The sequence below is a fragment of the Berghia stephanieae genome, chromosome 7 (assembly GCF_034508935.2).
Source record: "Berghia stephanieae isolate SIO BIC M18660-M18661 chromosome 7, UCSD_Bste_1.3, whole genome shotgun sequence".
Classification (NCBI taxonomy): Eukaryota; Metazoa; Mollusca; class Gastropoda; order Nudibranchia; family Aeolidiidae; genus Berghia; species Berghia stephanieae.
The window spans coordinates 27,674,990-27,689,362 of NC_088366.1; the positions used below are offsets into that span (position 1 = coordinate 27,674,990).

The window sequence follows — 14,373 nt, forward strand, 5'->3', positions numbered from 1 at the left end:
TAATTGATATCAGTGATATGTCGTCGCCCGAGAAAAGGTTTCATATGTCATCCATTATCTCTCAAACCCAATCCTTTCTGGGGCCCTGCTGGCACTCGAGGCGATGCAAGGGATCTCCACCTGGTCCTGCCTGCTGCTATTCTTGGGGGCACCATCGAGGGACAGATCTCTCTGCTTTAGATTTCTCACCATTGTATTTCTCCTGGTCTCCTTGGGACGGCCTCGCTTCCTCTTGAGGTGTATATTGCAGAGCCTTCCCTTTCATCCAGTATAATTCTGAGAAAATAACAAATCAAAAGATAATCTGTCGTCTCCTTGCTTTCCAGATTGAGCGCTAGTTGCATTCATTGATAAAATAGGACCTCCTGACAGTTGTATTCCACGCAAAAAATGAACATGAAAAATTTTATCTAATTTTTATTTTCATCCAATTTAACTAATTGATTGCCGTACTCTGGTAGAAATCTTATTTACAAGTTTGGCCAGGAACTCGTTCTTCAAATATCGATCGATTAAAATGACCCTCGTCTTGGAAAAGACTCTCAAAAGAGGGAGAGAGTATTTTAACATGATGAGGGTCATTTAAATCGATCGATATTTATTGAAGGAGGTTTTTCTGGAAAATATGTAGGCTATGTGTTTTTCAATTATTAACTGGTAAAAAATGGTTCTAAAAAGTTACCAATAATATTTTTTTAAAATTCATAATTAAGTATTTTTATAAAATTTTAAAGACATGACAATAAATAGTTCTATGCACATGTTATAAAGTTATTGCATTAATTCCAAAAAAAAAATGAAGATTATGCAAAAGCCTCTTATATAATACTTTTAAAAAAAACTCTAACCCGTTGAATATTATATAAAACCATTAAGGAAGAAAAAAAATGCTATATTAAGGAAACATGACATAGATCTTCTTTGGGGGAAAATTATCTCTCAAATCGAGCTTTTCAAGAAGCAAGATTTATGGACATAATGTGAATAAATGTTTACCTAAGATTTTGATATTCTTTTTCCTTTCAAGGTCCATACCTGTGTACACCATCAGTTCCATTGGATTGCTTTTATTCATCGGATTTCTGTCAGCGTCATCATTCAAAACTATATTTGTAAGTAAAAGACCCAAACAATTTCGGCCCGATGTTTACACATTATATTCTTGGGTCAACTGACCGCCGTGGACACCAAGACTCCACATCCCCTGATAAAAAAATAATACTGATGATTGTCATGGTCTCAAGTGAGTAAAGAGCTACTCGACTATGCATAAAGATCTATGTAGAATGAGGCCCCAGAATTTACTAGTTACTATAAATGAAAAACAATTAACGATTTGTTTACAATGAAATAAAAATAATGATGAAATTTAATTAAAAGAGATAAACAGTGATCGTGGCAGTTACAAATAGAGATATGAATATTTTACGTAACTTATGATAATATGTCAGGTTCATAAGTTTACGTTTCCAGGCAGTTGATGGGCTTGGATGATCTATTCCTCTGATAACAGGATTGGACTCGTAAAATTCCGCTTCCAGGCAATTGGAAAGAGGTTATAGTGTAGTACAGCGGGCTTGGGTTTGATCCTTGAAGATTATACAATCAAAGTTAAAAGCTCCGGCGTCTTAATGGTGTAGATATAATATCTACAAAGTCCCAAAAGATAAAAATCTTCCAGTATATATATAGGAATAGAGCGACTGGCCGTCCGGCATAGATTGTGGAGAGAAAGTGAGTGTAGAGTGTTAGACCTATCAGCTTTTATAATAAGTGGCTACACCCCGTGTGGTCTCCGGGGTCCCTCAACTGAGAGGGAAAAGAATTGAGCCACCGTAAGCTCATGCGTGTCGTAGAAGGCGACTAAAAGAGCCATTCTGGTTTGGTGGTAACCAACGAAAAACCACACGACTGGTGAGAGAAAAATGGAGAGACACAGTGGCTCCACAGACCCCCCACACCCCAGCCCTTTTTATGAGAATGGCTTCATTCACCCATTTTGCTATTTTTCTTGTCCTGGCAATCATCCCCAAACTTTTTCTCCCCCCAAATCCCAAGAACGTAGTATATAAAAGATGTTTTGAGGAATGACGGTTTCAGTTTAAAGAGAGCAAGGGAAGGCGATGGCATAGCACAAATCCCACCCCCTTTTACCATATTTGAGCTATGATTTCCATTCCATACCCCATTTCCCCAATGATTCCAAATTTCCCTTCCTTATCAAAATTGAGTTGCCAGGACAGAGAGAGAGAAAGAACGGAGGAAAACAAGCCTTCTTAACTGTCTTCTATCCCCCAGTATCTCTATACCCTGTACCGTTGAAATAGGTTCAACGAGGAGATATTCCTTTCCAAATCCTGCACAGCAGGCACCTTTCTGCTGAGGGTGCGCAGTTCCGAGAGGACCCCGATAAGGAGGAGCTATTGATCCTGGAGGCTGAGGGGGTTCACCTTGCGAGGTGTTTCTACCCCAACACTCCTCTTTGGCTTGACGCTTCTCTAAAGACGGGTGGGTAGCCTACCTTGTAGATGGCCCGAGCTACCCAACGCAGAGATGCCAAATCTATTTTTTGGCACTCCCCTCCATTTAGGCAAAGAGATTGGAAGGACTAGATTTAAAACCATATCTAGTTCCTGTCCCCCATGAAATTTCTTTTTAATCATGGTTTGTCATCTCTGAATCAGCAGTCAGTCTTTGTGCAACGCAAAGATTAGGGTCAATCCGAGAGAAAGGCCTGGAGGCGGGACGTCCCCCAACTCCACCCCTCGAGTCCTTTTTTTTTTTTCCCAAGGACCATGAAAGGACAAGAGGAGGCCAGACTTGAGGAGTATAGCTTCGGTGAGTGCCTTACCCCCCAAGTGTGGGACTGAGCCGTGCTAGTGGGCACAATATAGCCGGGTTGAATAAAAACTTATAAATATCATGGCCAAAAACAATAAAAACTCTCCCCTTAAAGCCCCACCCCAGACAGGTAAAAAAAGAAAGATAACTGCCCCGATGACTCTTGATGACTTACCAGGAATGGCAACCCCAAAATTCTCGCCGTTCCTGGTAATTCAACCGAATGAGGAAAACATCAAACTGAACACTTTGAGTATCTTCACCATCAGCAAGGCACTCAAAGCAAATGGCGCCGGTACACCAAAGGCAGTGAACAGGAACAACTCTGGCACTTTAATGATACAAGTGCAGGGTCGACAAGAGAGTGAGAACCTCTTGAAATGTACCAGATTCTCTGACATCCCAGTCACCGTTGAGGCTCACAGGAGCCTCAATAGGTCAAAAGGTGTCATAAGAAGCAGAGATCTGGTAGGCTGTTCGGAGCAGGAGATGGTTGAGGAACTGGAGGGTGTTGTCGAAGCTCGGCGGGTTAGCATCCGCCGCGGCGACAGCACAATCCAGACCAACACCTGGATCCTGACTTTTGACAGCCCGAGACCCCCGTCGAGAATAAGAATTGAATACCTCGACTTGGAGGTTCGGCCTTACGTCCCGAACCCCATGAGATGTTTTAACTGCCACCGGTACGGCCATACGAAAACAAACTGCCGCCGTAAAGCTACATGCCCCCGCTGCGGCAAAGAAGACCACAATGAGGAAAACTGCAAAGTGGACCCTTGTTGTCTGAACTGCCAAGGCAAGCATGCAGCACATTCGAAAGATTGTCCTAAGTGGCAAGAAGAAAAGGCAATCTTGACATACAGAGCCACTTACGGCGGTACGTTTGCTCAGGCAAAAGCAGTGATCTGCCCCCCTCGGCAGGTCGCTGCTTCTGCCAAGAGTTATGCAGAAGTTGCCAGGGCTGCTGGTAATAACCAAAACAGCCATGGCAAAATCGCACAGACTAGAAAAGACAGTCCTCAAAAGAAAAAGCCATCAAGACCTAAAAACAAGGTCGCAAATGTGTCAAAAAATCTTTTTGACACATTGGAGGTTCAAGATGTGGAACCTGCAGCCCCCTCCACATCCACCTCCAAGGCGACCTCCACCCCCCCTCCTTCCCCAAACAAAAAAATTCTCCCCCTCATGGGCGTGGATGTTGGACCCACCCCCCATCTCCATTCCCGTGAGCCCTCTCTATCCCCCCAAAAACAAAACTCCACCCCTTCCCAGAATATGGAGCCACCAACACCAGTCGGGAGATCCACAAATCCCCCTGAGGGGCCTCAAAGCCCCAAAAAATCTAAGAACCCAGAGGGACCTAAAAATCCCAAGGGTTCAAAAAAACTCAGCCCTAAAAAAACCGAGAGGCCCTCCACAGGGCCTCCTTCTCCTATGGAAGTCTCTCCTCCTAGGAGAATAAAAGTAAAAGGGTTGAAGGCAGGCATACTGCCTAACCTCCCCACAAAAAATTAGGATACCTAGTCAGACAAGATTAATTTCCTGGAACATCAGAGGGATCAGATCAAATAGAACAGAATTGGACCTCCTCCTCCAGAGGAATCCTGATGTAGTCTGTCTGCAGGAAACAAAATTACCAGCAGACGACTACACAGTAAAAGGATATACGGCCAATCATCTGATTCACTCTGATGGCCAGATAGCGTGTGGGGGAGTTTCGATTCTCACGAAGAAGAGCACCCCCCACCGCTTGATACCAATGAAAACAAATCTACAGGCAATAGCAGTGAGAGTGACATTGCACAGACCAATCACCATCTGCTCTGTGTACATCCCACCAGATCATCGCCTCCAGTCTGCCGAGCTAGAGGGAGTTCTAAACCAACTCCCCCCTCCCGATGTGATAATGGGAGATTTCAATGCTCACAGTCCTCTCTGGGGAAACACAGACACAAACCAGAGGGGAAAGGCAGTGGAGGCTTTCATAATGAAAATGGATGTATACTTGGCAAACGGTCTCGAGGCAACACGGGTAAATATTCACAATCTTACCACGTCTGCCATCGATCTCACTTTCTGTGATCCTACATTAGCTCCAGATCTCTCCTGGACTGTGATCGATGACGATCACGGTTCTGACCATTTTCCAGTCTGCCTCGACATCACCCCGACTTCAAGGGCCCCACAGCCCAAACGTTGGAGTGTACGGCGAGCAGATTGGGAAACTTTCTCACAGGAGTGTCACAGACTCCTTACGACAGAGGTGGACAGCTATGACAAATTCAAAAATATTTTAACAAATATCTGCAGCTCGACAATACCAACAACCTCTGGTAGACCGAGAAAACACAATCCCTGGTTTTCAGAGGAATGTCGAGCGGCCCTACGGGAGAAGAAAAAAGCATACAGGAAAGCGATGAGATTCCCAATCCCTGAGAATTTCGCAACATTTAGGAAACTACGAGCAAAGTGTAGGAAGATCTTCCGAGAAAACAAACGGAGATCCTTCCAAAACTTTGTCTCAAAAATAAATAGCCAGACACCCCTGAATAGGGTGGGAAGATGTTACGAAAACTGAAGGGATCCGATAGTGATTCACTAAATCACTTGACACGTCCCGATGGATCCGTGGCTGAAACAGAACAAGAAATTGCCAACACTCTGGCCGAGAGGCTGGCGCACAGCTCCTCGTCTGCACACCACACACCACAATTTCTGCGCCATAAACAAAACGCAGAAAACACACCAATAAACTTTACATCTACAAACACCGAAGACTACAACAAACCATTTACACTTGAGGAGTTGGGTGCCTGCCTCCGTGACACAAATGTCACAGCACCGGGTCCTGACAACATCAGTTATGAAATACTCCGACATCTTCCACAAGATAGTCTGGTTGTCCTTTTGAATATCTATAACAAGATATGGACAACACAGACTTTTCCACCTAGTTGGAATCTGGCCACCGTGATTCCAATCCCAAAACCTGGGAAAGACCATTCGGACGCTTCAAACTACCGACCAATCTCCCTCACCAGCTGCCTATGCAAGCTGATGGAGAAAATGGTCAACAAGCGTCTGATGTTCTACTTGGAACACAACAACTCCCTCTCCGACCTCCAATGTGGCTTTCGAAAGAACAGATCAACTGTTGATCACCTTGTTCGACTAGAGAGCTTCATTCGTGAGGCCTTTGCCAAAGGTGAGCACTTGGTAGCAATCTTCTTTGACCTTGAGAAGGCCTTTGACACAACTTGGAAATTCGGAATCCTCAAAGATCTGCACAATCTTGGTCTGCGAGGAAACCTTCCAATGTTTGTCAGAGCATTTTTAAACAACAGATCCTTTCAGGTCAAAGCAGGATCCACCTTTTCTGATCCATTTGATCAGGAAGAGGGAGTTCCACAGGGTAGCATTCTGTCTCCCATTCTGTTTGAGATTAAAATAAACTCAATAGTGAATGCAATGAGACAGAATGTTGACTGTTCCTTATATGTTGATGACTTTCTTGTATGCTATCGAAGTAAATCGAGTATGGACACCATTGAGAGACAGTTACAACTCCAACTAAACAAACTGTCGGAGTGGGCAAATCTCAATGGTTTCTCCTTCTCCCCATCAAAAACAGTAGCTGTCCACTTCTGCCGAAAACGCACCTGCATTAGACAGCCTGACCTTTATCTCAACAATTCCAGAATTGAGGTAAAGGACGAAGCCCGATTCCTGGGTTTGATCTTTGATAGGAAACTAAATTTCCTCGCCCATATCAAAGATCTCAGACTGCGATGCATGAAAGCAATGAGAATAATGAGAGTTCTGTCGAGCATGGAATGGGGTTCGGACACAAACACTCTTCTAAAGATATACCGAACCCTTATTCGATCAAAACTGGACTACGCATCTTTTGTATACGGCTCTGCAAAACCATCCTACTTAGGCATGCTGGACCCAATTCATCATCAGGGACTGCGCTTGGCACTCGGGGCTTTCCGCACTTCTCCAGTGGCAAGCCTTTATGCTGAGGCAGATGAGCCACCTCTCCATCTCAGGAGGAAAAAACTGGCTCTCCAGTATGTTACTAAGGTCACATCGCTGCACGACAACCCAGCACACAAACATGTACACTACACGGATAGGACACTAGAAGAAAAATTTCGCAAGCACCCAAAAATGACACCACCATTAGGTTGCAGAATAAAAAAAGACATCGCAGACATGAACATCAGTCTAGATAGGATACATCCATACGTCCAGGCAAAGACACCACCATGGTCCATACATAGACCAAACATAAATTTGGACCTAACAAAACTGGAAAATTCACAAACAGACCCACATATTTACAAACAGACACTAAAAGCAATATTACAAACATACAAAAACCATACTCACATATTTACGGATGGTTCAAAGAGCGCAGATGCAGTAGGATGTGCCTATCACTCATCGGAAGGCACAGGATCACTTCGCCTGGATAGAAATGTTTCGATCTTTACAGCGGAATCGAGAGCAATCCTAAATGCTCTCCGTTTGGCTGAGAGATCGAATAAAAATAAATTCTTGATCTTGTCTGACTCGCTGTCCGTACTTAAGGGGGTCTCAAATTTTTATTGCACCGATCCAAGACTCATAAGTATCTTGGAAGGTGCAAATAAATTATTTATTAAGAAAAAGAAAGTTTGTTTTCTCTGGGTACCTAGTCATGTGGGTATCCAGGGGAACGAAGAAGCGGATCGACTGGCAAAAGAGGCGGTGAGCCAAGAATTACAAGAGGGCAGTAAAATCCCACACGCGGATTTAAAGATCAATATAAAAAAACATGTCCGAAAGGAATGGGAACGATCCTGGAGTCGAGATGTACATAACAAATTAAAACAAATTAAAAGTGACCTCGGCCCAAGACCCAACTCGGGGCTAAAAAGAAGAGACGAGGTAAAAATAATTCGACTCCGGATCGGACATACTGCCCTCACTCACCGTTTCCTTCTGGAGAGGGATGAAAAACCCCTCTGCAGAACATGTAACTGTGACCTCACAGTTCAACACATTTTAATTGAATGTACAGAATTAGAACAGATAAGGTCACAACATTATGATAACAGAGACTTGAAGTCTCTGTTCCAGTCGGTCGATCCGCTTACAATTTTAAAGTATCTGCAGGAATGTGAACTCCTGCAGAAATTGTAAATAGATATTTTTACTCAACAAACATGTAACTATTATGATTTTATAAAGATTTTATTACAACAGTACACGTTTTGATCAGCTATGGCCCCTCAGGGCCGATAAAAGATTGATAAAAAACAGAAACGGGCGCTTAAATGACCTAAATAGTGTCGAAAGCGCCGTTAAACACCTAAAAACAAACAAACATAATAAGTGGCTACGTGACAGAATGTAGAACGAAAAGTATTCACTAATTAGAAATTAATTCGAGGGAAGGCTATAAAAGGAAAGACGATCTAATATTAGAAGGTAAAGTTTATCTAAGCCTACCGAAATATAACTGGAGTGAGATGAATTCAGTTCTTAATAAAATAAAATTTAATAAGATAATTGTGAACAATCTTTACTGTGACACCCCCCACCCACGTTTAAAATATACTCTTTAACCATTATGGGAAAGATAGATTTTACAAACGGAAGTAAATTTACTATCATGATACTCTAGCATTAATCCATTGTTATGATTTGTGCTACAATTAAATTATTTATTAACTAGACATGGAAATGTTTATATTAACGTAGGTATATGAATGGGCGACAATAACAATGAAAGATTGTGATTACAAATCATTGTGATGAACGACATGATGGCAATGTGATTACAAATCATTGTGATAAACAATAATGATGGTAATGAAGCATGATTTAAGTCGATGATATGAAGGTAATTTTCTGAATGAAATGAATGAAAATGTAAATGGAATATTGACATTTCAATTATTAATCATAAATGAGTGAAAATTCATAACAATAATAGATAAAGAGAAGATTTCCCAAATCATGAATGGGTATGGTATATATATCCAAACAATACTCAATGTTACATTAAGTTGGGTCATCATGTTTACAAATAAAATTATCGAAATTGTGCGTTCTGATTTGGCATAGTTTGCGAGGTAACTAACAGTATGCATGGGAGGTTAAGTTATACCCTTCTCATGTGTTTATACTAATCGAGAAAGTAGGTCGGCGTGAATATTTTCACAGCCTGGTATGTGAGAGATACTGAAAGTGTAATTTTGCAAAAATAGACTCCACCTTAGTACTCTACTATTATTCATTTTGTTATTTCTTATGTACGTGAGTGGTTTATGGTCCGTTTCGACCACAAACTCTTTTAGCAGTAGATATCTGCTGAATGTCTTTAAAGCAAAGACGATGGCTAGTCCTTCACGCTCTATTACAGAGTATCGTGATTCTCTGTCCAATAATTTTCTGCTTGCATATAAGCAAGGCATTAGAGTTCCCTCATGCTCCTGTAATAGTACACCTGCGATGCCCTTATCAGACGCGTCAGTTCTTACAACAAATTCTTTTGATATGTCGGGTAATTTAAGAATTGGTTCTGAACAGAGTAATGCCTTTAATTGGTTAAAGCTATTCTGACACACTTCTGTCCAAACAATTTTGTTCGGTGACCCATTCTTTGTCAGATTTGTTAGCGGTGTCGCGATGTGCGCGAAGTTGTAAATGTATTCCTGTAAAAATTTAGGAGCCCAAGTACTTTGCGTACTTCTTTTTTTGTCTTAGGTGGTTGCAATTGGGCGATTTTTGTTTGTTTTTCTGTCTCGGGTGTCTGTGTCCCATGACCAACGGTATGATTAATCCTGCATTTGAAGCTTCGATATTAGTAAACATAGGTTGCGACACTGTGTCTCTATCAAAATATTTTTTTAGCATATTTGCATGGAATGTCTTTGTTGTGTTGTTAATTTTAATCTCGTAATTAACATTAGATTTTACTGCTGTTATTTTGAATGGTCCTTTCCATGTAGCTAAAAGTTTACTCGAGTCATCGGGTAAGAGTATTAGTACTTTGTCACCAATCTCAAATTTTCATGACTTGCTTTTTCGATCGGAGTATTCCTTGTATTTCTCTGCTTTTTTAGTGACGGATTCCTGTGCTAGCTTACATGTGTCCTCTATTTGTCTTTTAGGTTTCTTACATATTCGTAAGCAAACATAATTTCGTTATTGTCCTCCTCATTCCCTTTACAAATGTCGGCTACTATATTGATCGGGCCGCGAGGTGATCGTCCATACATCAACTCAAATGGGGAGTAGCCTGTAGATTCTTGGGGTATTTCTCTATATGCAAATAGGATTGCTGGTAAGTATCTGTCCCAATCATCTGGTTTTTTCTGCTGACACTTTTCTTAACATATTCTTTAGAGTGCCATTAAATCTTTCACAAAGACCATTTGCTTGGGGGTGGTAGGGAGTTGTGAATGAGTGTTGGATTCCCATGAGTTTCATGGTTTCATGCATCATATGTGATGTAAATTGGGGTCCATTGTCCGACAGTATCTCATTTGGTATGCCTATTCTGGTAAAAATTGTCATCAATGCTTCAGCTATGTGATCCGATGTAGTTGATTTCAATGCTATCGCTTCTGGCCACCTGGTTGCGTAATCGACTAGTGTTAGTATGTGTGTATGGTTTCTATCTGATTTTGTTAAAGGGCCTATAATGTCAATTGCAACTTTTTGAAAAACTTTTTCAATAACTGGGGTTGTCTCTAATGGCAATCTGGTATTCTGCCTTTTGCGACTCTTCTTTGGCATGTGTCACACGATTTCACATATTCTCGGACGTCTTTAGTAATTCCAGGCCATGTGAAATTCTCGGATATTCTCTTCAATGTGGAAGAGCTCCCAAGATGTCCAGAAGTTATTGAATCGTGCGCTATTCCAAGGATTTTGTTTCTGTAAATACTCGGCGTGACCAGTTGTTTAGCTATTTTGTTTCTTTTCCTATGTAACCTGAACAGAATATCTTTTTCAATGATGTATTCAACTTTTGATTTCGTCCCTTTGTTTGCGATATTGAAATATGAAGTTAAAGTCGGGTCCTTTTTCTGTTCTTCAATGAACGTGTTCCTGTCAAATTGTTGTGGTTCTAGAGAAATAGTCATTGGCTTCTCTGTTGTCTTAGTCATCTTTCTTGTTTCTGCTAGACAAGCTGTTTCTTGGGTTAATGACCATTCTTTTACATCTGTTGGGTTGTCTTTAAGACCTTTTATATTGCCAACAATAACATCAGCGACGGGGTTGGGAAGTATACAGCATTCCACTATTCCTGTATAGTATGGGGTTTCTATGTACACGTTAGCTGTTTCAAAGGTTTCGACTGTGCCACTGAATGTGATGCATTGTACCGTTTTTCCAGTTTTGTCTTCGTCATTGATCAAAGATGCTTTTATTCCTACTGTACTGCATCCTGTGTCTCTCAATATTTTGCAATCAGTTCCATTAGCTTTGCCTTCACAAAAAAATAGCGATCCTGATTTGTGAGTTTGTGTTAAAAGTGACATACCTTTCACGCAATACACATTTATATTTTCTCCTGACATTATTCGTGTCTGATTATTTACACTGGTTTGGAGTGATGCATTTGCAGTTTCTTTCGGATATCCCACGATTTTGTAACATTTGTCTGCTGTGTGGCCTTTCATTCCACAATATTGACATTTAATTATAGGTTTGTTGGTTTTCTTATACTCAGTATTATTGTCAGTGCTATTTCTTGTTTTGTTTTGATAGGGTCGGCTATGGTCTCTATTGAACTGTTTGTTCCATGGTTTGTTACTATGATCATCTTGTTTCACTTGCGTGTTCCGAGTGATTGATCGGCTGGTTCTATTTGAGTACTGAACTTTAGGTGTACCTGGACTCTGAGCAGCGGCAGCGTAGTATGGTTCCTTCAATGTTCTGCTAAGGGTGTCAATGGATGTGCGCTGTTAAAGTTTTCTGCGTAGATTTTTAATTTGTCCAAGTTTTCTGGCTTTCTCTCTTTAAAGAATGCGACTAAATCTGGGTTGCAAGCTTGATAGATTCGATTCTTCAGCGTGAGATAGTAAAGGCCTGCAAAGTCGTCTTGTTTTACGTTTGCCAACTCAAGCCACCGATTTAGAAATTGAGTAATTCGGTTCACGAATGTATTAAAGTCTTCTCCACTTTCCGGTTTTGCAGTGTGAAACCTTTCCTGGTAACCATCTTCCGTTAATCTAAATCTTTTAGTAGAGCGTCTTTAATTTTACCATAGTCATCTGCATCTTCAGTTGTTAATGTATAGAAAACTTTTAGCGGTTCTCCGGATAAGCAGTTAATCAAGGCTGTGGCCCATTTGCTTTCTGGCCAACGATAACCTTTAGCCTGAACTTCGAATCGGTGTAAGAAGGATTCTAGACAGTCTGAGCGTTCATCGTATGTTGGCATGCGTGGAAGTTTCACGAAAAATTCATCACTATTATTATGTTTTCTTTCATGACCGGTTTTTGTTTTTTCAATTTCCAGCATCATTTGGGTCCTTTTGGTTTCTTCTTCTGCTAAAGCTATTTGTCTTTTTAGTTCCCTTTCTTGGACTCTTTCTTCTCGTTCTTCTCTACGTATTCTTTCTTCGTGTTCTTTTTCTTCTCTACGAATTCTTTCTTCGTGTTCTTTTTCTTCTCTACGAATTCTTTCTTCATTTTCTTCTCTACGAATTCTTTCTTCGTGTTCTTTTTCTTCTTTACGAATTCTTTCTTCATTTTCTTCTCTACGAATTCTTTCTTCATGTTCTTTTTCTTCTTTACGAATTCTTTCTTCATTTTCTTCTCTACGAATTCTTTCTTCATGTTCTTTTTCTTCTTTTACTTTCTCTTCGCACCATGAAAATATTCTTTCCTGGGGTATTTCTAAGTCCTTTGCGAGACTTAAGTATCTTTTATATGCTTCCATGTTGCAATAAATTAGTTACGATGTTTTATATATATTATATTGACAGGATACTGTTACTGACTGTTTTATTTATTTACACTTACTGGAATGAACTGTTCTATTTTTAGAAATCTCTCTCTCTTATTTCAACTTATTATGTATGTTGAATTTGATGCCTTTTATCGTTATATCTTATAAAGCAATGTGTCAATACAATGCGGAGTTATTATGACTTGTGTCAATAACAATGTGTCAATCGCGTGTACTCTAAACTATGTTACTACGAAAAATGTATCACCAATGTGTGTGACTCGTCGTTAGTTTGTGTACAATTATTCGCAATGACGCTAATATACTAGAGTGTGATAACAATAATAGGATGCCAAAATAATCCCAAGTTATCTATCACTAAATATAACACGACGGCTAGTAGACTCCTTTTATTATTATTTAGTTTTTAAAGACTCACTTTTCAGAACATAATATATAAGTGGTTTTCGGTAACAGTAATATGCCAAAAATGCATTTAAAACAAATCACTATGCAAAACAAATCACGATGTCTATAGTTACTATGTGATGCCCAACTCATGTAAAAGAGAATAATGAAGGATATATTTACCAACTCAGTTCGTGGCTGGGACCTCTCTCTTGTTCAATGGTTGTTCAACAATTGTAATTAGGCATTGAAGAGTGTTTAACAGTGATGTCTGAAATACAAAACAATAAAATATCGTAAGATTTACAATAGTTACAAAATGTGTTCACAACACTGAGTGATTGGATGATAGGTGAATGAATCGTTATGGAATGTAAACATATTGAAAACAATTCATGAATGAGGCAAACAACAAAATGAAATGAGTGATATAATAACAAAGTGGACAAGGAATGAATGAATGAATGAAAAACTGAGTGAATAGATGAATGAAAGAATGGATAATGTATGAATGAAAGAATGAAGGGAGGAATAAATGTATGAATGATTGGATAAATGAGTGAATAAACGAATGAATGGATGAATGAATGAATGAATAAATAAATGAATGAACAATGAATGAATGAATAATTTATAAATGAATAAATGAATGAAGGAATGAATCAATAAAATGCTATTCAATTTGAATGAAAGAATGAATGGATAAATTGCTATTCCATTTAAATGAAGAAATGAAAAGGAAAAAAAAATCAATCCTGTAAATAGGGAGTTCAATTAAAATATGATCAAGTGGGGCAATTAAGAGTTTTACAATTTAAACTTTAAAGTTAGATGAAATAGATATATGTAACTAAATAAATTCAATTCTTTATATGTGTCCCCTCCAAAATGTCATGGTCTCAAGTGAGTAAAGAGCTACTCGACTATGCATAAAGATCTATGTAGAATGAGGCCCCAGAATTTACTAGTTACTATAAATGAAAAACAATTAACGATTTGTTTACAATGAAATAAAAATAATGATGAAATTTAATTAAAAGAGATAAACAGTGATCGTGGCAGTTACAAATAGAGATATGAATATTTTACGTAACTTATGATAATATGTCAGGTTCATAAGTTTACGTTTCCAGGCAGTTGATGGGCTTGGATGATCTATTCCTCTGA

At 39.7% G+C, this 14,373-nt stretch overlaps 1 protein-coding gene across 1 annotated transcript in view; it reads left to right on the forward strand.

Annotated features, from left to right (window-relative positions):
* LOC144976979 (adenylate cyclase type 2-like) overlaps positions 1-14,373 on the forward strand; it is a 116,114-nt gene that overhangs the window by 80,639 nt on the left and 21,102 nt on the right. The window contains exon 16 of the mRNA XM_078921636.1: positions 1,028-1,112. Coding sequence (XP_078777762.1) covers positions 1,028-1,112 — 85 coding nt within the window. The remainder of the gene's footprint in view (positions 1-1,027; positions 1,113-14,373) is intronic.